General features: G+C 42.5%; 1 protein-coding gene across 1 annotated transcript in view; it reads left to right on the top strand.

Annotated features, from left to right (window-relative positions):
* The window catches only part of Wasf2 (WASP family member 2), a 73,576-nt gene that overhangs the window by 32,732 nt on the left and 17,974 nt on the right, over positions 1–22,870 (top strand). Inside the window, exon 2 of the mRNA XM_090335470.1 lies at positions 20,142–20,317. Within this exon, the coding sequence (XP_090191596.1) occupies positions 20,185–20,317 (133 nt within the window). The 5' untranslated portion in view covers positions 20,142–20,184. The remainder of the gene's footprint in view (positions 1–20,141; positions 20,318–22,870) is intronic.

A 22,870-nucleotide genomic window follows, 5' to 3' on the forward strand; every position in this document is an offset into this window, starting at 1 on the left:
GTGAGGTTGTTGTAATGATTGGAATTCCATAGAACTCATCTCTTGTTCTCTGGCTGCCTCTAAAGCATTAGGATTTATTTATTTATTTTTGCCATACTGAGTATTGAGCCTAGACCCACATTACTAACTGAACTTCATCCTCAGCCCTAAAGCATTAGAATTTAAACAGATTTTTTTTTTTTTTTTTTTGGCCAGTCCTGGGCTTGAGCTCAGGGCCTGAGCACTGTCCCTTGGACTTTTTTCGCAAGGCTAGAGTTCTACCACTTGAGCCTCAGCACCACTTCCAGCTTTTTTCTATGTATGTGGTATTGAGGAATCAAACCTGGGTCTTTGTGCATGCTAGGCAAGCACTCTACACTAGCCAAACTCCTGATCCCTTTATGTAGTTTTTGAGAGACCAAAAAAACTTCTAAATGGACAGGTGGTATAATTATTCCTATATGTGGAAGTGGGCTCTTCCCCACTAAGATTGTTCATGGGTGAAATCACAGCAAAGATCCACAAAGATCCATATATCTTTATAAAGAGACATCAGTTCCCCCCCTCCCGTCAAAGGTTAATTTAAAGTATTAATGCTGAAAAGATTAATTTAAGATATTAGATCTACTAGGTAAGAATGCATGTAATGTTGTAATTACCTCCTTTTTACAATTAAAATAATTGGATTATATTTAATGAGCTATTTACATTTAATAATTAAAGACTTATCTTTCCCTATATTCTGAAAGAGATGGGGGAAGCTCATGTCTAATAAAATTATCCTGACTTGAGCTAAGTAGGAAAAACAACTGGGCTTTTTAGAAGAAGAATTACAAGAATATTATTTTAAAATATACATCTGCAGCTTAGAAATTACCCATAGGAGTGTGTTTTGGTTCATTGTAAAAGAAAATGAAAGATTAGGTGCTTTAAAAAAAAAAAAGTCCCTGGTGACAAGATTTGATGAGTGGAACAGGGAACAGAGAATGAAGCTTGAAGTGATTCCCAGGGACCACATAGATAAAAGTAACCTGTCAGAAATGATGCAACTCCAAATGTCTAGCTGTTTGAAAAATAATTTTTTTTTGTTTTTTTTTGTTTTTTAAACAATAGCATCTGAGCATGTAATCTTAGGCTGGCACTTTAAATTAGTCAATGTTTACATTGTTTAAAGTGAAAGATGTGAAACCCCTTTCCCCATGTAGCTGGCTAAATTGGATGTAGAGAGGGAGAGAGCAGTGTGTTATTCTCATTAACACCATTTCCATTCTGGGGTAAATATGCCAGGAAGCTTTCTTGTACTCACTACAGACTGTTTTTCCAGGGAGAATTTACTTGTCTCAGCTTGGAGAGGCACCTGTGTGTGCAAAGGAGAAATAGCAGTTTTGTATAACTTCTTGGTGGTATGGGGGTTATTTGATGAGCAAACACTGGGGCATACAGTTTGGACAGAGATGGATCTGAGTTTAAAAGCTGTCTTTATCACCACTGATATTTCCATTGCTTTGATGTAAATTCCAGGCTCAGGGCCAGGAGTTTGGCCTAGTGGTAGAGTGCTTGCGTAGCATGCACCAAGACCCAAGTTCGATTCCTTGATACCACATACATAGAAAAAAGCTGGAAATGGTTCTGTGGCTCAAGTGGTATAGCTCTAGACTTGAGAAAGCCCAAGGACAGTGCTCAGGCCCTGAGTTCGAGCCCCAGGACTGGCAAAAGAAAAAAAAAATCCAGACCCATTTGGAATTTTAGTTTTCTCATCTGAAAAATCCTAATACTACTGGATTTAAACTCAGGCTTTGTTCTTGCTAGGTAGATACTCTGCCACGCAGACCATATCTCCAGTACTTTTCTGTATTTTTTTTTTTTTTTTTTTGTCAGTTGTGGGTACTGTCCCTGAGCTCTTCAGCTCAAGGCTACCTCCCTACCTCCCTACTCCTTGAGCCACAGCACCACTTCTGGTTTTCTGCTGGTTAATTGGAGATAAGGGTCTCACAGATCACAGATTTTACTTCCCTGGGCTGGCTTTGAACCTCAATCCTCAGATCTCGGCCTCCTGAGTAGCTAGGATTACAGGTGTGATCCATCACATCTGGCTTTTTGTTGTTGTTGTTGTTGTTGTTGTTTTTTAAGTAATTTATTCATTTTTGTTTTTGTGGTACAAAGGAATTGAACCTAGAGCCTCAGAATGTTAGGCAAACTCTCTACCCATGAAGTCACAGTCCCAGCCTGTGCATTGGAGTTTTTGAGGTAGAGTCCTCTTTATGCCAGAATGGGCCTGGGCTGCAGTGCTCCTACTTGTGCTTCCCCTTGTAGCTGGAATAAGATACCACTGTGGCATTATTGGTTGAGTAGCATCTTGAAAACTTTTTTGCCAGAGCTGGCCTTGAACTATCTCATCTCTTTCAAGTAGCTATACAATTATTTTGAGAGTTAGAGCTATTCAAGTAAATGTGAATAAAATATATTTAGGAATGTAACAAATATTTTTTGAGCCAAGAGGAGGATACAAAGGAATTTTTGTTGTTGGTGGTCATGGGACTTGAACTCAGGGCCTGGGCACTGTCCTTGAGCTTTTTGTTTAAGGCTAGTGCTTTACCACTTTGAATCACAGTACTACTTCTGGTTTTCTGGTGGTTTATTGGAGATAAGAGGCGGAACAGGAATGGAAGGAGGATGAGTGAACAAATATACTCATTATATTCAGTATATATTATGTAAAAAATGAACTGTGTAATTTGGGAGTAGTATTAGGAGGGGGAAAAGGGGAGAATGAAGCATTGTACTTATAACCTCATTTATGAAATTGTAACTCTTTTGTACACCTACTTAATAGCAACAACAATAATAAAACATGCCAGGAAGATAGGATATGTAACTTGGAGAAAAATGAGTTAGGAGAAACAGACTCAGGAATGAGATAGATGATATAATTAGCAAATGAGCAGACAAGGGTATTAACACAGCTGTTATAACTGTATTCCTGTATATGAAGTAAAATATCAACATACTAGTAAGGTATATATTTTAGCCATGCAATGTGTGGAAGGAATATCGCTTCATTTTCTTATTTTTTATTATCACTGTTCTCATGATATTGATGATTTGTTAATTTTTTTTTGCCAGTCCTGGGCTTGAGCTCAGGGCCTGAGCACTGTCCTTGGACTTTCTCAAGGCTAGAGCTCTACCACTTGAGCCTCAGCACCACTTCCGGCTTTTTTCTATGTATGTGGTACCGAGGAATCGAACCCAGGTCTTCATGCATGCTAGGCAAGCACTTTAACCACTAGGCCAAACTCCCGGCCCCGATTTGTTAATTTTTTATTTTTTCTCAGTCTTGGGACTTGAACTCTGGGTTTGGGCTTTGTCCCTGAGCTCTTCAGCTCAAGGCTAGCATTCTGCCACTTGAGACACAGCTCCACTTTCTGTTTTCTAGAGGTTAATTGAGGATAAGAGTCTCAGGTCCTTTTGTGCCTGGACTGGCTTTGAACCTTGATCCTCAGATCTCAGCTTCCTGAGTAGCTAGGATTACAGGCATGAATCACTAGGATGCCCTGCTTGATTTGGTAAAATCTGAATAGTCTTACACAGCTCAATTTAAGTTTGGGAAGAATTTATTTTTTTGGTGCCAGTACGGGGGCCTGAATTCAGACTCTTGAGTGCTCTCCTTGTGCTTTTTTCTGCTCAAAAATAGTGCTCTAGGGGCCAGGAGTTTGGCCTAGTGGTAGAGTGCTTGCCTAGTATGCACAAAGCCCCGGGTTCGATTCCTCGGTAACACATACATAGAAAAAAGCTGGAAAAGATGCTGAGGCTCAAGTGGTAGAGCTCTAGCCTTGAGAAAGTCCAAAGACAGTGCTTAGGCCCTGAGCTCAAGCCCAGGACTGGCAAAAAAAAAAAAAAAATAGTGCTGTACCACTTGTACTACAGCTCCACTTTTATCTTTTTAGTGGTTTATTGGCAATGTGAAGGTTCTCAAGGACTTTACTGCCTGGGCTGGCTTCAAAGTGTGATCTTCAGATCTCAACCTCCTAAGTAGTTAGTATTATAGGCATGAGGCATAGGTGCCTGGTCTAGGAAAAATTTTTTGTCAGTCATGGAGATTAAACTCAGGGCCTGGGTACTGTCTTGGGCTTTCACCCACTTGAGCCATAGCACCATTTCTGGCTTTTTTCTATGTATATAGTACTGAGGAAGCGAACCCGGGTCTTCATGCATGCTAGGTGAGCACTCTACCACTAGGCCACACTCCCAGCCCTAGGAAAAACTTTAAAATATATAGTACATCCTCTTGTGTTATAAAAAATAAACGTCTATTCTTTTGCCAACCCCCCACCCCTCAGACTTGGTATTGGAATGCTTACACTTATTGCATTGGCTAGTGATTTAACATCTGAATCATGATCCAAATCCTCTATTCTTTCTATTCTTTTCTATATTATTCTATTCTAATTAATGGAGTTATTGGAAAAACAAACCAATGTACCTTCCTTTCTTCGTCCCTCCCTTTTATCCCCTCCTTCCTTCCCTTCTTTCTATTCTTCTCCCCCCCCCCCTTTCTCTCTCTCCTCCTTACCTTCCTTTCTGTACTAGAATTTGAACTTAGGACCTCATGCTTACTTGGCTTGCTTACTTAGTTGGTACTCTTCTTGAGTCATGCCTCTGTCCCAGCTTTTCTTCCCACCCTGTCTTGGAACTGTGATCCTCAGATCTCAGTCTTCTGAGTAGCTAGGATTACAGCATTAGCTACTATTGCCTGGCTCCATGTTTTGAGTAGTGTGAGAGGAAGTAGAAGTACATCTGCCCTTTGCTGCTGATTCTTAGTGGTGGCAGCTTGGCTACTAGTAATAGATAAGCGTGACACTTTTCCAGGAGTGAATTTTTGTTAACGCTGGCAGAATAGAAGAATTGATATGGGATTGCAGGACAGCTTGTCCCATAATTCTACTTCCTCTTGTTCCGGTGTGGTTGTACCTGCTAGGTCTCTCCACTCAATTCACATTTCAGTACTCTCCACTGCTTCTGCTTGCTCTGCGTTACCTTGAGCTGTTTGCGAAACCTTGTGCTGACTTTCCTTGTTGAAACTCTGCAAGCTTCTTTTCCACTGCCTTTTTCAGTGGTGTAAAGTTGGTTTCTTTTTAGGCTATTCTATCTCAGATGCAGAGAAGCTTAAAATTTGAAATGAGGAATAGATATTAAAATGCTTCTAGTCCTACCCACTTGGGAGACTGAAAATGGGAGGACTGAGGTCCAAGGCCAGCCTGGGGCAAAAAGTTTGAGAGATCCCTTCTCAACCTATAGCTGGGTACAGTGGTACATGGCTATCATCCCAAAATACATAGGAGTGTGAATTGGGAGGATCATGGGTCCAGTCCAGCCCAGGCAGAAAAGTCTATTAGACTTAATTTCAGCAAAAGGGAGCTGTTTACATTGGCCTGTGTCTGTGAATCCAACACCAGCAGGAAGCAGGACCCTGTCTTGAAAATAACAAAGCAGCAAGAGAAAAAAACAAAAACAGGGCTAAAAACATGGTGGGTGTCAGACTACCTACCTAGCAAGTATGAGGTCCTAAATTCAAACCTTATTTCTGTCATGTAGATGCACGTGTGCACGCACACACACACACACACACACACACACACACATACACGCGCGCGCGCACACACACACACACGCACGGAATGGTTATATAATTGACAAAAATGAAATGAGACTCGGTGCCTCATGTGCAATTTGGCTCTGATTATCTCCCTTTTTCTTCAGTTTTAGACCTACCGCCAGTGGGTACTCCAGTGCTTGTCTGTAGAAAGTTGAATCTAGGCCGGGCATCAGTGGCTCAGGCCTATAATCCTAGCTAGTCAGGAGGCTGAGATACGAGGATTGTGGTTCAAAGCTGGCCCGGGCACAAAAGTCCATGAGACTCTTACCTCGAATTAACCTCCAAAAAACCAGAAGTGGCTCTGTGGTTCAAAGTGGTAGAGCACTGTCCCTGAGCTCTCAGTGCTCAGGCCCAGTGTTCAGGCTCCACAACTGACCAAAAAAAGAGAGAGAGAGAAAAGAAAGTTGAATCGAGTACAGGTTTTAGTATTTACCATTGCTTACTTGTAAGAGCCAGTAAAGAAAGGTTATACCTCCTAGCACTACCTTTTCAGTCTATAAGTAGGGAAGTGAAATAGATCTCATGAAGACCAGCTTTGGCCTGCTGTAGGTGGCAGAGGTCTACAGTCTCAGTTACTTGGGCGGCTGAGGCAGGAAGGTCCCAAGTTCATGGCCAATTTAGTGAGACCTTGTCTCAAAATAAAATTTAAAAGATAAGCTGGGTGCAATGGCTCATGCCTGTAATCCTAGCTACTCAGGAGGCTGAGGATAGTGATTCAAAGCCAGCTTAGGCACTAAAGTCAGTGAGACTCTTATCTTCAGTTAACCACCAGAAAACTGGAAGTGGAACTGAAGAGCTCAGGGACACCACCCAGGCCCAGAGTTTTAAGTCCCACAACTGTACAAAAAAAAAAAAAAAAAAAAGGCCGGGAGTTTGGCCTAGTGGTTAAAGTGCTTGCCTAGCATGCATGAAGACCCGGGTTCGATTCCTCGGTACCACATACATAGAAAAAAGCCAGAAGTGGTGCTGAGGCTCAAATGGTAGAGCTCCAGCCTTGAGAAAGTCCAAGAACAGTGTTCAGGCCCTGAGCTCAAGCCCAGGACTGGCAAAAAAAAAAAAGAGAAAGAAAGAAAAGAAAAAGATAACCTTTGGGGCTGGGAATAGTTCAGGAGTGGAGTACTGTTCTGTCCTGTGTGAGGCTCTTGGTTAAATTCTTGGTACTGGAACGAGCAAGAAGTGTACTTATCTGGGAGTCTAGAATACATGACCTCTTCCCCATTACTTGGAGAGAAATTTCCTTCCTTTTTTTTTCTTTCCTCTTCTCTGCTTCTTTTTTTTTTTTTTTTTTTTTTTTTGGTGCTGGTTCTTCTGCTTAAACTTGGCCTGGGCACTGTCCCTTAGTTTTGTTGTTCAAGGCTAGTGTTCTGCTTGAACCACAGCTTTAATTCCAGCCTTTTTTGGAACTTAATTAGAGAAAAGAGTCTCATGGACTTTGCTGCCCAGGCTGGCTTTGAACTACAATCTTTAGATCTCAGCTTCCTGAATAGCTAGCATTCACTACAGGTGCCCTTAAACCTGGCTCCTTCCTTTCCTTGTGGTGACAAGGGTTTTCTATATAGTCCCGGCTGGCCAGGAACTAGCTCCTCCTGCCTCAGCCTCCCAGTTGGTGTTAGGGATCACAGATGTATACCACCACACTCCATGAAGAATGCATTTTGTGTTTGTTTTATCCCACATTTTAGGAACCACCAATCACATTATTCTCTTCTGTTGTTGACAATAATTAAGTAAGGAAACATTTGAATACAAAATATACTTTGTTGAGGCTTATTTTAGTTATTGATATATATTAATAATTCTTTCAAATGATTTGCAGAGGTCTGTAACTTTTTTTTTTTTTTTTTTTTTTTGCCAGTCCTGGGCTTGGGCTCAGGGCTTGAGCACTGTCCTTGGACTTTCTCAAGGCTAGAGCTCTACCACTTGAGCCTCAGCACCACTTCCGGCTTTTTGCTATGTATGTGGGGGTACGGAGGAATTGAACCCGGGTCTTTGTGCATGCTAGGCAAGCACTCTACCACTAGGCCAAACTCGTGGCCCCAGTCTGTAACTTTTTTTGGGGGGGGGGGTCATGGGGCTTGAACTCAGCCTGAGTGCTGTCCTGAGCTCTTCAGTTTAAGACTACCGCCCTACCCTTGAGCCAAGCCCCACTTCTGCTTTCTAGAGGTTAATTGGAGATGAGTCTCAGGTTCTTTTGTGCCTAGGCTGGCTTTGAACTGTGATCCTCAGATCTCAGCCTCCTGAGTAGCTAGGCTTGAGCCACCAGTGCCTGGCTAGGTGTTGGCTTTTTAGAGCAGGTTTTTTGTTTTGTTTTGTTTTTGCCAGTCCTGGGCTTGGGCTAGGGCTTGAGCATTGTCCTTAGACTTTCTCTAGGCTAGAGCTCTACTGCTTGAGCCACAGCACTGTTCCTGGCTTTTTTTCTAGGTATGTGGTACCGAGGAATTAAACCTGGGTTTTCGTGCATGCTAGGCAAGTACTCTACCACTAGGCCAAACTCCCGGCAGGTTTGTTTTTTTTTTTTTTTTTTTAATGTTATCTTCCTCTTTAATGTTCAATTGATGGCTATGTCTGAAAGAAATCTAGTGCCTATAAATGTTGGGAATAAGATTTCCCCATTTATGAATCAAAGTACTCAATCTATATTTACTTAACCAAGGTAAAAGAAAGCCTATTTAGATAATGGGTAGCTTGAAATACTTCAAATCATACTGTTTTAATGAGTTGAGTATCACTAGAAAATGACTTTAGATTGGGAAAGTAAAAATGAATTTCATATTTGTATCTGAAAATTTTTAGTAATAACATTGTAGACTGTGGAATTTTTTTTTTTTTTTTGTGGGTCATGGGGCTTGAACTTGGCCTGGGCGCTGTCCCTGAGCTCTTCAGCTCAAGGCTACTGCTCTACCCTGGAGCCAAGTCCCATTTCCTGTTTTCTAGAGGTTAATTGGAGATAAGAGTCTCAGGTCCTTTTGTGCCTTAGTTGGCTTTGAACCTTGATCATCCGATCTCAGCCTTCTGAGTAGCTAGAATTACAGGCATGAGCTATCAAGCCTGGCTTAGACTGTGGAATTTAAGCGGATTTAACAGGAAATTGGGTTAAGATGTACTTTGATGGGAAAAAAATATATGTATATATATACATGTATATATGTACATGTATATATATACACGTATATACGTATATACATGTATATATATATATTTTTTCAGTCTCTTGTATTTTCTTGTCCAACCTGGCTGTGATCCTTAGATCTCAGTCTCCTGAGTAGTAGCTAGAATTACAGGCATGAGCCACCAGTGCCCAGTTCAATACAAGAAATATTTTAATCTGGGCACCAGTGGGTCATCCCTGTAATCCTAGCTGCATAGGAGGTTAAGATTTGAAGCCAGGGCTGGGAATGTGCTGTATATTAGAGTGCTTGTGTAGCATGTATGAAGCCCTGGGTTGAATTCCTCAGTACCACATAAACAGAAAACCATGGAAGTGTGGTGCTCTGGCTCACGTGGTAGAGTGCTAGCCTTGAGCAAAAGAAGCTCAGGGAGGGCCGGGAGTTTGGCCTAGTGGTTAAAGTGCTTGCCTAGCATGTATGAAGACCCGGGTTCGATTCCTCGGTACCACATACATAGAAAAAAGCCAGAAGTGGTGCTGAGGTTCAAGTGGTAGAGCTCTAGCCTTGAGAAAGTCCAAGGACAGTGCTCAGGCCCTGAGCTCAAGCCCAGGACTGGCAAAAAAAAAAAAAAGGATAAGGTCTTATCTACGTGGGTTTGAATACAGAAACTAATATTCTCTAAATAAAAAAAAAATGGGCTAGGAGTTTGTCCTAATGGTAGAGTGTTTGCTTAGTATGCACAAAGACCCAGGTTTGATTCCTTGGTACCACATACACAGAAAAAGCCAGATGTGGTGCTGTGGCTCAAGTGGTAGGATTTTAGCCTTGAGAAAACCCAATGACAGTGCTCAGGTCCTGAGCTAAAGCCCAGGACTCGCAAAAAAATAAAGATAAAAAAGAATTTGAAACCAGTGAGATAATTAATCTCCAATTAATTATCAAAAAGCCAGAAGTAGATAGGTGGCTCAAGTGATAAAGCACCAGCCTTGAACAGAAAAACTAAGGGACAGTGGCCAGACCCCAAATTAAAGCCCCTGTACCAGCATGAGCACACATGTACATGCACACACCCACACCCCCCCACACACACACACACAAAGAAAGGAAGAAAAGGAATATTTTATATGAGCAAACTTCTTTTCAGAGTTGATATTACTTTATAAACAAAATGGCAGTTCCAAATAGCATCTCTCAAGCCTTTCCTAAGTCTAGATAATGGCTGAACTATAGGGTATAGGGCCTATCAGTAATTTTATCCCCAATTACCAGTCAGCATTAGACTAAGAATTAAAGTCCAGGTTTCTAATTTGCAGGTTTTTTTGGTCAGTTGTAGGGCTTGAACTCTGGGCCTGGGCGCTGTCCCTGGGCTGTTCCGCTTGTTCCACCACTTGGAGCCACAGGGCCACTTCCGGTTTTCTGGTGGTTAATAAGAATCTTGGGGACTTGTGTGCCAGGCTGGCTTTGAAAGATGATCCATAGATCTCAGCCTCCTGTGTGTGGCTAGGATTATAGGCATGAGCCACCAGTGCCCAACTAAATGTATTTTCTTTTGAATACTAGAAAAAGTCTATTTTTGATACTAGAAAAAGTCTATTTTGAAGGCGAAAGCAGTCTAATCAGAGCAAAGCTGTGATTAGAGCCTAACGAGCAATAAAGGTAAGAACAAAAGATGGAATTACCTCCCAAAGATAATGGAGAGTTCAGGGATTACCAGATGTGGATGAATGGTCCTTGAGAAATGTTCAGAGCACTCAAGGAGTCAACCAGTAAGATACTGAGGTTTGGAAATCCTGTTTCCTGGGTTACCATTCCAAAGCCACGTAAGACAGTGATGGTCCTTAGGTTGATTGGATCTAGCATATAGGCCAGTGTGGGCTTAATGTCATTCCTTTATAAAACAACATTTCTCCTGGTTTTAGATTGTAAGTAAGTTGGGGATTTTGTTGTTGCTGTTCTCATTGTCACATGCTGTCTCCGCCCACCCTAGGAGCTCCATTTCTGTCCTGTTAGCTCTGCTGCACATTATCTTAGTGATCTAAACTGATTTGTTAGTAATTCCTGTGTTTATAGAAAGTGGTTGTATTTGGCAGTTTAGTCTTTGTATTTTAACAGGAAGTGGAGGAGTTTTAACAGGAAGTGGATGGGTACTCAATCCTATAATGAAGCATTCCTTCTTAGATGCTGCACAGTAGCAAGAACTGCTGTGCTGAATAGTAAAATCATTCTTAGTGCCAGCTTAGATTATAGGAAGACTGTGTGTTAGCTGTCATTTTAAAGTCAGTTGGTAGGGAATGAATTTGATCAGAGTACATTACATATATGAAACCCCTTTGTACAATTAATACACATTTTCAGTAAATATTTTTGAATGCAGGCTAGGAGTGATGACTTATATTTGTAATTTTTGCTACTCAGAGGTGGATCTAACTGGATCCCTGTTCAAGGCTAGCCAGCAGAGGGGGTGAGGAGCTAGCAAGACTCCATCTAAATAGCTAGGCGTTGTGAAACACATCTGTCCTCTCAGCTACATGGTCTTGTCAGCCTCAGGAGGAAGGCTAGAGGTGTGGTTCAAGTAGCAGAGGCCCTGAATTTAAACCCCAGCACTAACTAAAGAGAAACATAATTTAGCTGTTTACTTGTTTAGCCAGTACTGGGGTTTAAATTGGGTTAAACATTGCTCTGCCACTTGATCCATGCTGCTGTTTTTTACTGGTTGTTTTGAAGATGGAGTTTTGAAGATTTTTCTGCATAGCTGGCTTCAAACAAATCTTTGGGGCCAGGAGTGTGGCTTAGTGGTTGAGTTGGCTAGCATGCATGAAGCTCTAGGTTCCATTCCTCAGTACCACATAGGCAGAAAAAGCTGGGAGTGGCGCTGTATCTCAAGTGGTAGAATGCTAGCCTTGAGAAAGCTCAAGGACAGTACCAAAGCCATGAGTTCAAGCCCCAGGACTGGCAAGAAGAAAAAAAAAAGGAAATCCTCCAGATCTCAGCCTCCTGTGTAGCTATGATTACACATGTGAGGTACCAATGCCTTGCCTTTTTTATTTTTATTATTATTATTTTTTAGACAAGGCCTTACTATGTAACCCAAATTCAAATTCATGATCCTCCTGCCTTACTTTCCTCAGTGCTGGGATTACAGATATATTCACCATCATGCCAGGCCCTTTAATCCCCTATAATAGCTGTTAATTATCACCCTCTGTTGGAATACATACTTGTAATTTTAAGCAGAAAGACGTTTTACCTCTTCAAAGAGGGAACTGTAAAGTAAACTTTTTATACACTTACTTTCAAAATATCATTAACTGTACAACTATGGGAAGTGCTGAAGTGAAAGCAGAAGTCCTAATTGCCACAAATACAACATCCTCACATGGTCTCATCCCCTGCTACTGCTGGTCAGCATTTTGAGGGTATTTCAAAGAGGAACTGCCTTTAGAAGCATTTCTATTGTGTGATAGTTACTGCCACAGCTCATTCATACTTGGTATTTGGGATGTGACCCATAGAAATCTACAGTGACCATGGTTCTCAATGCAGCATCACTTATTTGTCATGAACAGTAATGATAAATATCATTGCCAGAATAAATAGTCATCTCTCTTCTGTGCTAGTAAAAGGTTCAAAGTATGAGGTAAAAATGAGTGCCTCCTCCCCACTTCACCCCCCTCTCTCCAAGGCACTGAATGAACTAGGATTGTGGCAGTTCAGAAAGTAGTCAGTCTCCCTTTGACTATTTACCAAATGTGGCATATAAATGTTCAGTGGTAACTCTCATTCTGCACACTTAACAGTCTCATTGTTGGAGGGGTCCCTGAGAGAGCTTCTTACAGTTTCCCTCTCACAATATAACTGGCACGAACATGCAGTGCGGGGCTGGGAATCCATCTAGCATGTACCGGGCAGGGGCTCTACCACTGACCCACATTCCAAGTTCTAAGCCCAATACTTCTTAAACTCTAGGAATTTTTTCCTTCAATATGGCCGATAGTTGGTCATGCAGAGATCGAGGAATCCCATAACTTGATCTAAAGAGAACCCATTCCAGGCGCTAGTGGCTCACACCTGTAATTATAGCTCTTCTGGAGGCTGAGATCTGAGAATTACGGTTCAGAGCAAGCCCAGGCAGGAAAGTCCCTGAGATTTTTTTTCTTTTTTGGCCAGTCCTGGGCCTTGAATTCAGGGCCTGAGCACTGTCTGGGCTTCTTTTTTTTTTTTTTTGCCAGTCTTGGGCTTGAGCTCAGGGCCTGAGCACTGTCCTTGGACTTTCTCAAGGCTAGAGCTCTACCACTTGAGCCTCAGCACCACTTCCAGCTTTTTTCTATATATGTGGTACCGAGGAATCGAACCCGAGTCTTCATGCATGCTAGGCAAGCACTTTAACCACTAGGCCAAACTCCCAGACCTCCCTGGGCTTCTTTTGCTTAAGGCTAGCACACTCTACCTCTTGAGCCACAGTGCCACTTCTGAGTTTTTCTGTTTATGTGGTACTGAGGAATTGAACCCAGGGCTTTATGTATGCTAGGGAAGCACTCTACCACTAAAATACATTTCTCAACCCCTGAGATTATTTTCTCCATTTAACCAGAAAAAAAGCTGGAAGTGGAATTGTGGCTCAAGTGATAAAAGTCCTAGCCTTGAGCAAAAATGCTCAGGGGACGCTCCCAGACCCTGAGTTCAAGTACCAGGACTAACACCAAAAAAAGAAAGGAGGGAGGGAGGGAGAGAGAGAGAGAGAGAGAGAGAGAGGATGAATGAATCCTACTTTGGGAAGCTCTAGTTTAAAAGGACTATTACTTCCCTATCTATGACTTTATTTTATTTTTTCAACAGTTCTAATTTAGTTCCTCTTCTCTGTAACATCTCCCAAGATAAAATCTCAAATCTTCAAATAAGCAAATATTACTCTATTACATGCTTTCCCTAATTAAAGATATTTGCTGGAGGCCATCATTGGTAGGAGGCCTGGCTCAGGTGGTAAAACACTAGCCAGTGGGGAGAAGTGTCAGGTGTCCAGTTGGAATCCAGCTGATTCTATAATGACAAGTGTTCTACTCTTTATATGCCCATAACTCTCTGTATGTGTGTGTATACCCAAGTATATACTCAGTTGAACCTAGAACCCTGTTGATGTTAAACAAGTGTTCTATTACTACATCCCTAGTCCATCATAACTTTTTTCCCCTATAAACTACTACTTTCTTGATTCTCTTCATTTTTCATTTTTGTCACAAGCACTAGCAATTAGCTATTTTCCTGACACTTTTATTAAGAAAACATATATTAAAAAAAACTTGGCGGGCCAGGAGTTTGGCCTAATGGTAGCGTGCTTGCCTAGCATGCACGAAGACCCGGGTTCGATTCCTTGGTACCATATATGTAGAAAAAAAGCCAGAAATAGTGCTGAGGCTCCGTGGTAGAGCTCTAGCCTTGAAAAAGTCCAAGAACAGTGCTCAGGCCCTGAGCTTAAGCCCAAGACTAGCAAAAAAAAAAAAAAAAAACAAAACTTGGCGAACATAAGTATATCAGGCTTTAAGGCTTTAAGGAGGGAGTGAAACAGGTGGGTCTGAAGGGCTGGGTTGCTCTTGCAGCCTCTCAGGTCTGCTTGGTTTGTATGTGCTAGCTGTGATATGATGAACCTTTCTAATTTTGTTCTTCCTCTCAGCCTGTGAAGTATCCCAGTTGGCCTTCTCCTGTCCCAATGTAACTTCTACCCTTCTCATAGAATGACTTGTCTAAAATGCAAACTTTACCCTATACTTCCTTAATTCCGTGGCCCCTCAGCATCCAGTGTTCTACAGTTTTTACAAATTTAAATATTTATCAGTGATAGCCAGACATAGTTATTCTGGAATCTTAGCACCATGATGGCAGAGGCAGGAGGATCAGAATTTCTATTTTTTTAAAATCAATGAATTGAATTGGTTCTCTAGGAAGCTTTGCTTATTTTCACTGAATTACAAAAACAACCATCTCTACAGAGGGTTTTTTGTTGTTGCTATTTATTTATTTATTTATTTATTTATTTATTTATTTTGGTGGGTCATGGGGCTTGAACTCAGCCTGGGTGCTGTCCCTGAGCTCTTCAGTTCAAGTCTACCACCCTACCCTTGAACCTAGCCCCACTTCCTGTTTTCTAGAGGTTAATTGGAGATAAGTCTCAGGTCCTTTTGTGCCTGGACTGGCTTTGAACCTTGATCTTCAGATCTCAGCATCCTGAGTAGTTAGCATTACAGGCATGAGCCACCAGTGCCCATCTGCAGATCACTTTTTGCTATTATTTTTATTAATTAATTACTTTTATTGTTTGGAGACAGTATCTCACTTAATTGCCAAAACTGGCCCTAATCCCCAATCTGGAATCTCCTGCCTTGGTCTCTTGAGTGCTAAGCTTATAGGCAAGTACCACCATGTTTGGCCTGAGGGTATTTTACATATGTCATATTACTCAATGCCTATAAGAAAATTGCCCAAGATCACCCAAATGCATCTCAGCTCCACAATGTATGTGTTGAAACAGCTTGAAATTAAATTGAGAGTTAAGAGACTGGCAATCTTTTTGTCATTTCTTTTTTCTTTTTGGGGGTGCGGGTGGGGGTCATGGGGCTTGAACTATGGCCTGGGTGCTGCCCCTGAGCTCTTCAGCTCAAGGCTGCCACCCTACCCTTGAGTCACAGCCCCACTTCCCATTTTCTAGTAATTAATTGAAGATAAGAGCCTCTTGGATTTGTATTGCCTGGGCTGACTTTGAACCCAGATCCTCAAATCTCAGTCTCCTGAGTAGCTAGCTTCTTTTTGCCATTTCTAAGTTTATCTTTATAGAATGTAGGACTTTCATAGTCAGGTTACTATTGTAACGAGAGAGGGGGGGTGGAGGGTGGGAGAGAGGGAGGGTGGGAGAGAGGAAGGGAGAGAGAGGGAGAGAGAGTTGGTCTTTCCTTTTTTGGTACTGGGGATCAAATCCAGGACATTACATTTGCTAGGCAAGCACTTGGCCACTGAACTACATCCCAGCCTAAGTAACCATTATAGTTCAAATCATGTATATCTGTTGTGCAAAAACTAAAGCAAATCTGCTCAGATTTCATACATCTAACTCCATGTGGCAATCATTATGTGTGAACCACCATACCTAGTTTATTTGTTAATATAGGGACTTAATCAGAAAAAGGCATACTTAATCCCTAACTTCTTGGCCAATGCACCAAATATGTTACAAGGAAGTTAGGACAGTTAAGTTGACCTCTGTCCTTTCGTCTGGCAAGAGAAGAATTCAGGACAGACAAGTGAGCATAAAGTGAGCATAGTAAAGACGATAGTAATTTTTTTTTTTTTTTTTTTTTTTGCCATTCCTGGGCTTAAGCTCAGGGCCTGAGCACTGTCCTTAGATTTTTTTCTTAAGGCTAGAGCTCTACCACTTAAGCCTTAGCACCACTTCCGACTTTTTTCTAAGTATGTGGTACCTAGGAATCGAACCCGGATCTTCGTGCATGCTAGGCAAGCACTCTACCACTAGGCCAAACTCCTGGCCCGATAGTAATTTTTTTTTAAAGAAAAAATAGAGCAACGTACGTAGACATACCAGGGAAGACAGCACGTCAGCCCATCTTAGCTATCTCATTTTCCTCTCCACAGACCGTAACCTTGTTTTTAAGTGAGAATCAGAGTCATTGAAGAAGCCTTTGGTGTGTGTGTGTATACTGAACTCAGGGCTTGGATGCTGTCACTGAGCATTTTTTGCTCAGGCCAGGTGCTCTACTACTTGAGTCACACCTGTACTTTCAACTTTCTGGTGGTTAGGTGGAAATAGGAATCTCACACACTTTCCTGTTTTCCTGCCTGGGCTGGCTTCAAACTGTGATCCTTAGTCTCAGGAGTAGCTAGGATTATAGGCTTGAGCCACCAGTATGCTGGGAAAACATGGCCTTTTGATTGTTGGGTTTCCTTTTTGTTTCCTGTAAGATTGTCATGTCCTTATTTTTTTTTGGGGGGGGTGGTGATTGTGGGGCTTGAACTCTGGGCCTGGGTGCTGTCCAGGCTAGCCATCTACTACTACATTGAACCACAGTGCCACTTCTGGTTTTCTGGTGGTTAATTGGAGATAAAGAGTCTCACGGACTTTTTTTGAACAGTCTCACGGACTGGCTTTGAACATTGATCTTCAGCTTTCAGCCTCCTGAGTAGCTAGGATTTGCAGGCATGAAGCACCGGTATCCAGCTTCTCACTTCTTTGTCCTTAATTCCTCATCCATTTTGTCCATGGTGGGGTTTGAACTCAGGGTCTGGGTGCAGTTCCTCAACTCTTTTGCTCAAGGCTAGCTTTCTACCACTCTGAGACACTTAACTACTTCTGGCTTTCTGGTGATTAGTTGGAGATAAGAGTCTCATGGACTTTCCTGTGCAGGCTGGCTTTGAACTACAGTCCATATTTCCTCACTCTTTTGTAATTTCCTGCCCCTATTTTATTCTCAAGAAAGTTTTATCAGTTTATCCTACTACCTGCAAATTTTTTGTTTTGTTTTGTTGGTTTGTTTGTTTCTGGGCCTGGGTGTTGTCCCTAAGCTCTTCAGCTCTAGGCTACCGCCCTACTCTTTGAGCCTGTAGCTCCACTTCCGATTTTCTAGTGGTTAATTGGAGATAAGAGTCTCAGGTTCTTTAGTGCCTGGGCTGGCTTTCCTGAGTAGCCACCTAGCCCAACTCCCTTTGAGGTTTTTGTACTTGCCTTTCCTTTTCTACATTCTTCTACCTGGTGCTCTTTAAAAAAAAAAAACTATAAATATATATATGTATATAATTATTATTATTATTTTTTTTTGCCAGTCATAGGGCTTGACCTCAGGGGCTGAGCACTGTCCTTGAGCTTTCTTAAGGCTAGAACTCTACCACTTAGCCAGCGTTTTCTATGTATGTGGTACTGAGAAATCAAACCCAGGTCTTCATGTATGCTAGGCAAACACTCCACCACTAGGCCAAACTCCCGGCCCTGATACTCTTTCTTTATAATAAGTAAAAGAAGAAAAAGTGCTGAACTGGATAGTCTGGAGTTTGGACTTAAAAAACCTGTTGAGTCAAAAAACCTTGAGTCAAAGAAGGAACTTAGCAGAGAAATAGAATGGAGGTCATTTCCTAAGACAGTAGGCAAGTATTCAGGAAACACCTCTGCACCCCAAAGATAGGCACAGCTGCCACACAGTAACTATTAAAGGGAGGCTCATATTTGCAAGCAAACAGCTGATTCTCTTGGTTCTTGGGCTGTTGCTGTTGGTGACAGGAAATCTTGTTCCCCAAGCTGCTGGCTTCCTGTTTTATTTTTACTGTGGCAGATCAGTGTCCATAACTTGGAGCAGTCTGTTCCAAAGGGTTCTTTTCCCTCTTTGAGCCCAAAGGACTTTTTTTTTCTTTTCTTTTCTTTTGGCTGGACAATATGTTGGTTCCCAATTCGTTGGATCTGTGATGATTTGTCTGGGTTAAGCGTTTTGTATGCACAATCAACTTTGATAGTGAGCTGGTGTTTTAAGATTTGATGTAAGTAACCCTTTTTATCTTCTTTTATTGGGTGCTTAGATATGTTACCTTTTAAGGCCTTGTCTTTTCATTTGAAATGAATTTTGTCATTTTACCATTAGACCATTTTAGATTTTTGTTTGTTGTTACTGTTTCATAGTCTATGTACACAGGACCAATCCAGTGTGCCATTTTCTTGAAATTAAAACCTCCTCCTAGGGGCGGGAGTTTGGCCTAGTGGTAGAGTGCTTACCTAGCATGCACGAAGACCCGAGTTCGATTCCTCGGTACCACATACATAACAAAAAGCCAGAAGTGGTGCTAAGGCTCAAGTGGTAGAGCTCTAGCCTTGAGAAACTCCAAGGACAGTGCTCAAGCCCTGAGCCCAAGCCCAGAACTGGCAAAAAAATAAATAAATAAAAAATAAAACCTCCTCCTAAACTGGCAAAATGAAGCATTTGGTAATCTAAATCTGAAACAATGGTTTAGCATAGCATGAGCCTGAAGTGCTAGGGGATTTCCTAGGGAAAGGGGCTCAGCTGCCAGGATAAGACACAGTAACTGGAAGGTTTCCGGATCTGCTCCAGACACTTCCTGCTGTCTCTAAAGTTCTTTGGCCCAGGTGTATGGAACAGGATGGGAGGGAGAAAGGGAGTCTGAGAGGGAAAATTTGCTGCTGGGTAGATGAGAAAAACTAGGGAATCAGCACAGCATCAGGTTGGACCTACTGAGCATGTTTAGTTTTCCTTGATATTCTTTCATTGTGTCAATTTACAGACTTAACTTGGGTAGTGTTAATAGATGTTGGCAGCTAGGATGTAGTTATATAGTGACAGTTATCCACCCAGGAAGAACTGGAGAAGTTATGTCCATATGTAGATCACCAGAATTACTGTTGGCAGCTTGATTTCATTGTAGAAATTATTAGATGAGAGGAGGTCTTTTTTGATCCTTACAGTTGGTGGTCTAGAGTCTGATTTGTCTTGGTTATGGATACCCCAAGGATAGGTTCTTTATGATCCAAGGCCTGCTGAATGGACACCTCCTTGCCTTTGGGTACTCTTGTTGGCTGGAGCAGTGGTTTGCACTTTTACGTTTTCGTGCTGCCTGTATACCTTAGCGAGCAGTTACCAGTTTAGGTTGTCTAAACTTCTATAGCAAGTATTATTGAGGGCCTTAAAAAAGAAAAGAAAAAGAGGAGGAAAGATTTCTTTTTCTCTCTCTTTTTTTTTTTTTTTTTGGCCAGTCCTGGGGATTGAACTCAGGGCCTGAGCACTATCCTTGGGCTTTCCTCAAGTGTAGTGCTCTACCACTTAAGCTATAGCACCACTTCTGGGTTTTTCTTTTTCTTTTTCTTTGTGGGTCATGGCGCTTGAACTTGGCCTGGGCACAGTCCCTGAGCTTTTCACCTCAATGCTACCGCCCTACCCTTGAGCCGAGTCCCACTTCCTGATTTCTTGAGGTTAAATCGGAGATAGGAGCCCTTTTGTGCCCAGGCTGGCTTTGAACCTTGATCCTCAGATCTCAGCCTCCTGAGTAGCTAAGATTACAGATGTGCGCCACCCTGCCTGCCGGCTTCTTTTTTTGGAAAGCTGTTGTAAAGATAGGCACAATGCTACACTTTTATAATGGCAGCTTACGGGAGGCCCAGACAAGAGGATTGGAAGTTGTAAGTCATTTTGGAGAAGATCTTGTCCTCAAAACAAAGAAGGAAGAAAGATAGGAGGGAAGGAAGGAGAGAGAAGCAGGGGAGAAGGGAAGGAGGAAAGAAAAGAAGGAAAGGAAAGCTGTTTTAGATCAGAGTCAGCTTAAAAAACAAAAACAAAAGACACACACAGCCTCAGTGTGCCTGGAATTTGTGGTTGAGTAATACTTTCCTGTTATTTCTTTTTTAGGTTGTTTTTCATCATTCAGAACATTGCCTGAAGCAGGTCCACCATGCCGTTAGTAACGAGGAACATCGAGCCAAGGCACCTGTGCCGTCAGACGTTGCCTAGCGTTAGAAGCAACGAGCTGGAATGCGTGACCAACATCACCCTGGCAAATGTCATCCGACAGCTGGGCAGCCTGAGTGAGTGCCTCCGAGAGCCTGTGCCTTGCCCTCAGGGGTCGTTGGTGCTCTTTATTTAGTTTCCTTCTCCCATTTCCTATTTCTTCTCCATCTGCCTTCCCTAGGTAATGTGAAAAGTGTAGCCCATCCTCCTTTCCAAAGAGAGCCTCCTTTTTTGGTACTGAGGCTTCCCCTCTACCCTTGCCTCATTTACCACTGCCGTGTAGGTTTCTTCCACCTTCCCCTCCACCTGCTTCAAAAGAAATCTGTAGGAAGGGTGGCAGGAAGAGCTGCAGTGAAAGCTGCAGATGGAATGACAGAGCAGAATTCTCTGTATAAAGTGGGAGGTTCCACAAGCACTGTCTTGGGTTGGAGAATGTGCCTGTAATTACATGAGCTGTTCCATGCAGCCTGACTCTGTGGAAGCCTCAAATGTGCCAATAGTCTTTATCTACCCATTACCCCTCCCCACTTTCTTCCCAAAGAGAAGGTATGCAAACATGCACTCAGATATTCTGGCGGACTCATCCAGCATGGTACTTGTTTAATTGTACAGCAAGTCCCCGGTCCAAGTTCAGGGTATAGCTTATTTCTTCAATCTCAGGGGCATTGGGAATTTTGCAAGCTTCAGGAACACACAGTGACACAATTAGTGCTGGAGCCTTCCTTTCTTCTCTAGAAGGGAGATGTGAGGGTGAGCCCAGCATTTTCTGGAGATGAGGGAAATCCAATGATGGTTTTAATTGGCATGAATGATGAGACTGCATTGAGTAGGGTACATGCATATGGTTTGGATTTCATTCTGAAATCAGGATGACTTTTGCTGGAAGCTGAGGTCTAGGAGGGTCGAATGCTTGGACTGGCTCTCTATTCATTTACTGTACCCCACTTCCCATAAGCACCTCTGTCAAACTTCTGTCCTAGTCATCTTCTTTAGCAAAGGTATCTTGGTGTGAATTATTTCAGACATTCACCTGTCCTATCTCATCATAGCCCTTAGTAAAAACAGTGGAATAGGGCTGGAAGTTTGGCCTAGTGGTAGAGTGCCTGCATAGCATGCACAAAGACCAGGGTTCGATTCCTCAGTACTATATACATAGAAAAGCCAGAAGTGGTGCTGTGGCTCAAGTGGCAGAGAGCTAGCCCTTGAGGAAAAAGCCCAAGGACAGTGCTCAGCCCCCGAGTTCAAGCCCAGGACTGGCAAAAAAAAAAAAAGGAAAAGAAAAAAGAAACAGTAGAATATCAAGAAAGCATGCATTCCCCTAGATAGTAATAGGCCCTGTCTTTAAAATAGGAGCATGAGGAGCCAGAGCTGTGTGAGCTTTGCAAGCAGATGATATATGGAGTCTGGGGTTCCTAAGCCTGCACCTAGCTCAGGGACCATCTCAGTTGATCCAGGGCTTAGGGAAACCTGGAAGGGGCGTCACAAAGAAATGAAACCCTGCCAGTGCCTGTCTCATACAAAGGAACATTGACAGCAGCGCAACGGCAGTGCAGCTGACAGGGAAGCACATGAAAGCTGCAGAGAGCTGAACCGCTTCTTAAAAGCATCATTTCTGCTTCTGTCACCCAGAGAAGGCCAAATGGCTGGAAGTCAATCACACACTGCTCCCTTCTCCATAGGACAAAGAACGTGTAGCTAATGATCGTCCTTATTCCCACCCAGCAGGAGTTAGGCTTCTCTGAGGTGCTTTTCTAAAATAGTGTTGATGGATGCCATTGTGCATTCTCCCACTTGAGACCAGACCATTCCTATCTTCAGGAAGCTGATCTCAGCATGGGCCAGGGAGATCCTTTGCCTAAGGAACAAGATTTCCTGACAGTATGAAGCTGACTGACCTTTTATCCATCCAGTAAACATATAATGGGCATATTTCCTGTGCTGTATACTGAGGAGAAGATACAGGATGAGAAGAAATGGTCTCTGCCTTCCTGGAGCTCATTATCTACCAAAGGAGAAAGAAATAAATAATTCTTGAGGAGACAATGGGGAGGGGGCGAGAAGAGAACTTAGATTTGTTGATTGTCTGCTTTGTGCCAAGTTTTTATGGGATCTTGACATGATCTCCTTTAGTCTTCTCAATAATCCTATGATAGTAGGAAATGCTTTTCCCGCTTTCTAGATGAAGAAATGAAAGCTCAGAACCATGGAATAATGTTCCCAAAGAGACACCGCCACTACTGGTTTATTTGTCTAAGCTGTCCATCTGTCTGTCTAATTTTTTGGTATTGGGACTTAAGCCTGACACTAGTACATACATACATGCTAAGCATGTGCCCTTCTCGCCCATACCCCAGTCACCAAAATGAAAATTTAAACTTCATTAAGGATTCTTTCGGGGGACAGTAGTGGGTTTGAGCTCAAGACCTTGTTCTAGGTAGACACTATAGCATCGTACCCTCAGCTCTCTCTGTCTCTGTCTCTGTCTCTGTCTCTGTCTCTGTCTCTCTCTCTCTCTCTCTCTCTCTCTCTCTCTCTCTCTCTCTCTCTCTCTGTGTGTCTCTCTGTGTCTCTCTCTCTGTCCCCCCGTCCTCTCTCTGTCCCCCCCTCCCTCTCTCTCCCTCTCCCTCCCT

The sequence above is a fragment of the Megascapheus bottae genome, chromosome 6 (assembly GCF_031878675.1).
Source record: "Megascapheus bottae isolate mThoBot1 chromosome 6, mThoBot2.hap1, whole genome shotgun sequence".
Taxonomy (NCBI): domain Eukaryota; kingdom Metazoa; phylum Chordata; class Mammalia; order Rodentia; family Geomyidae; genus Megascapheus; species Megascapheus bottae.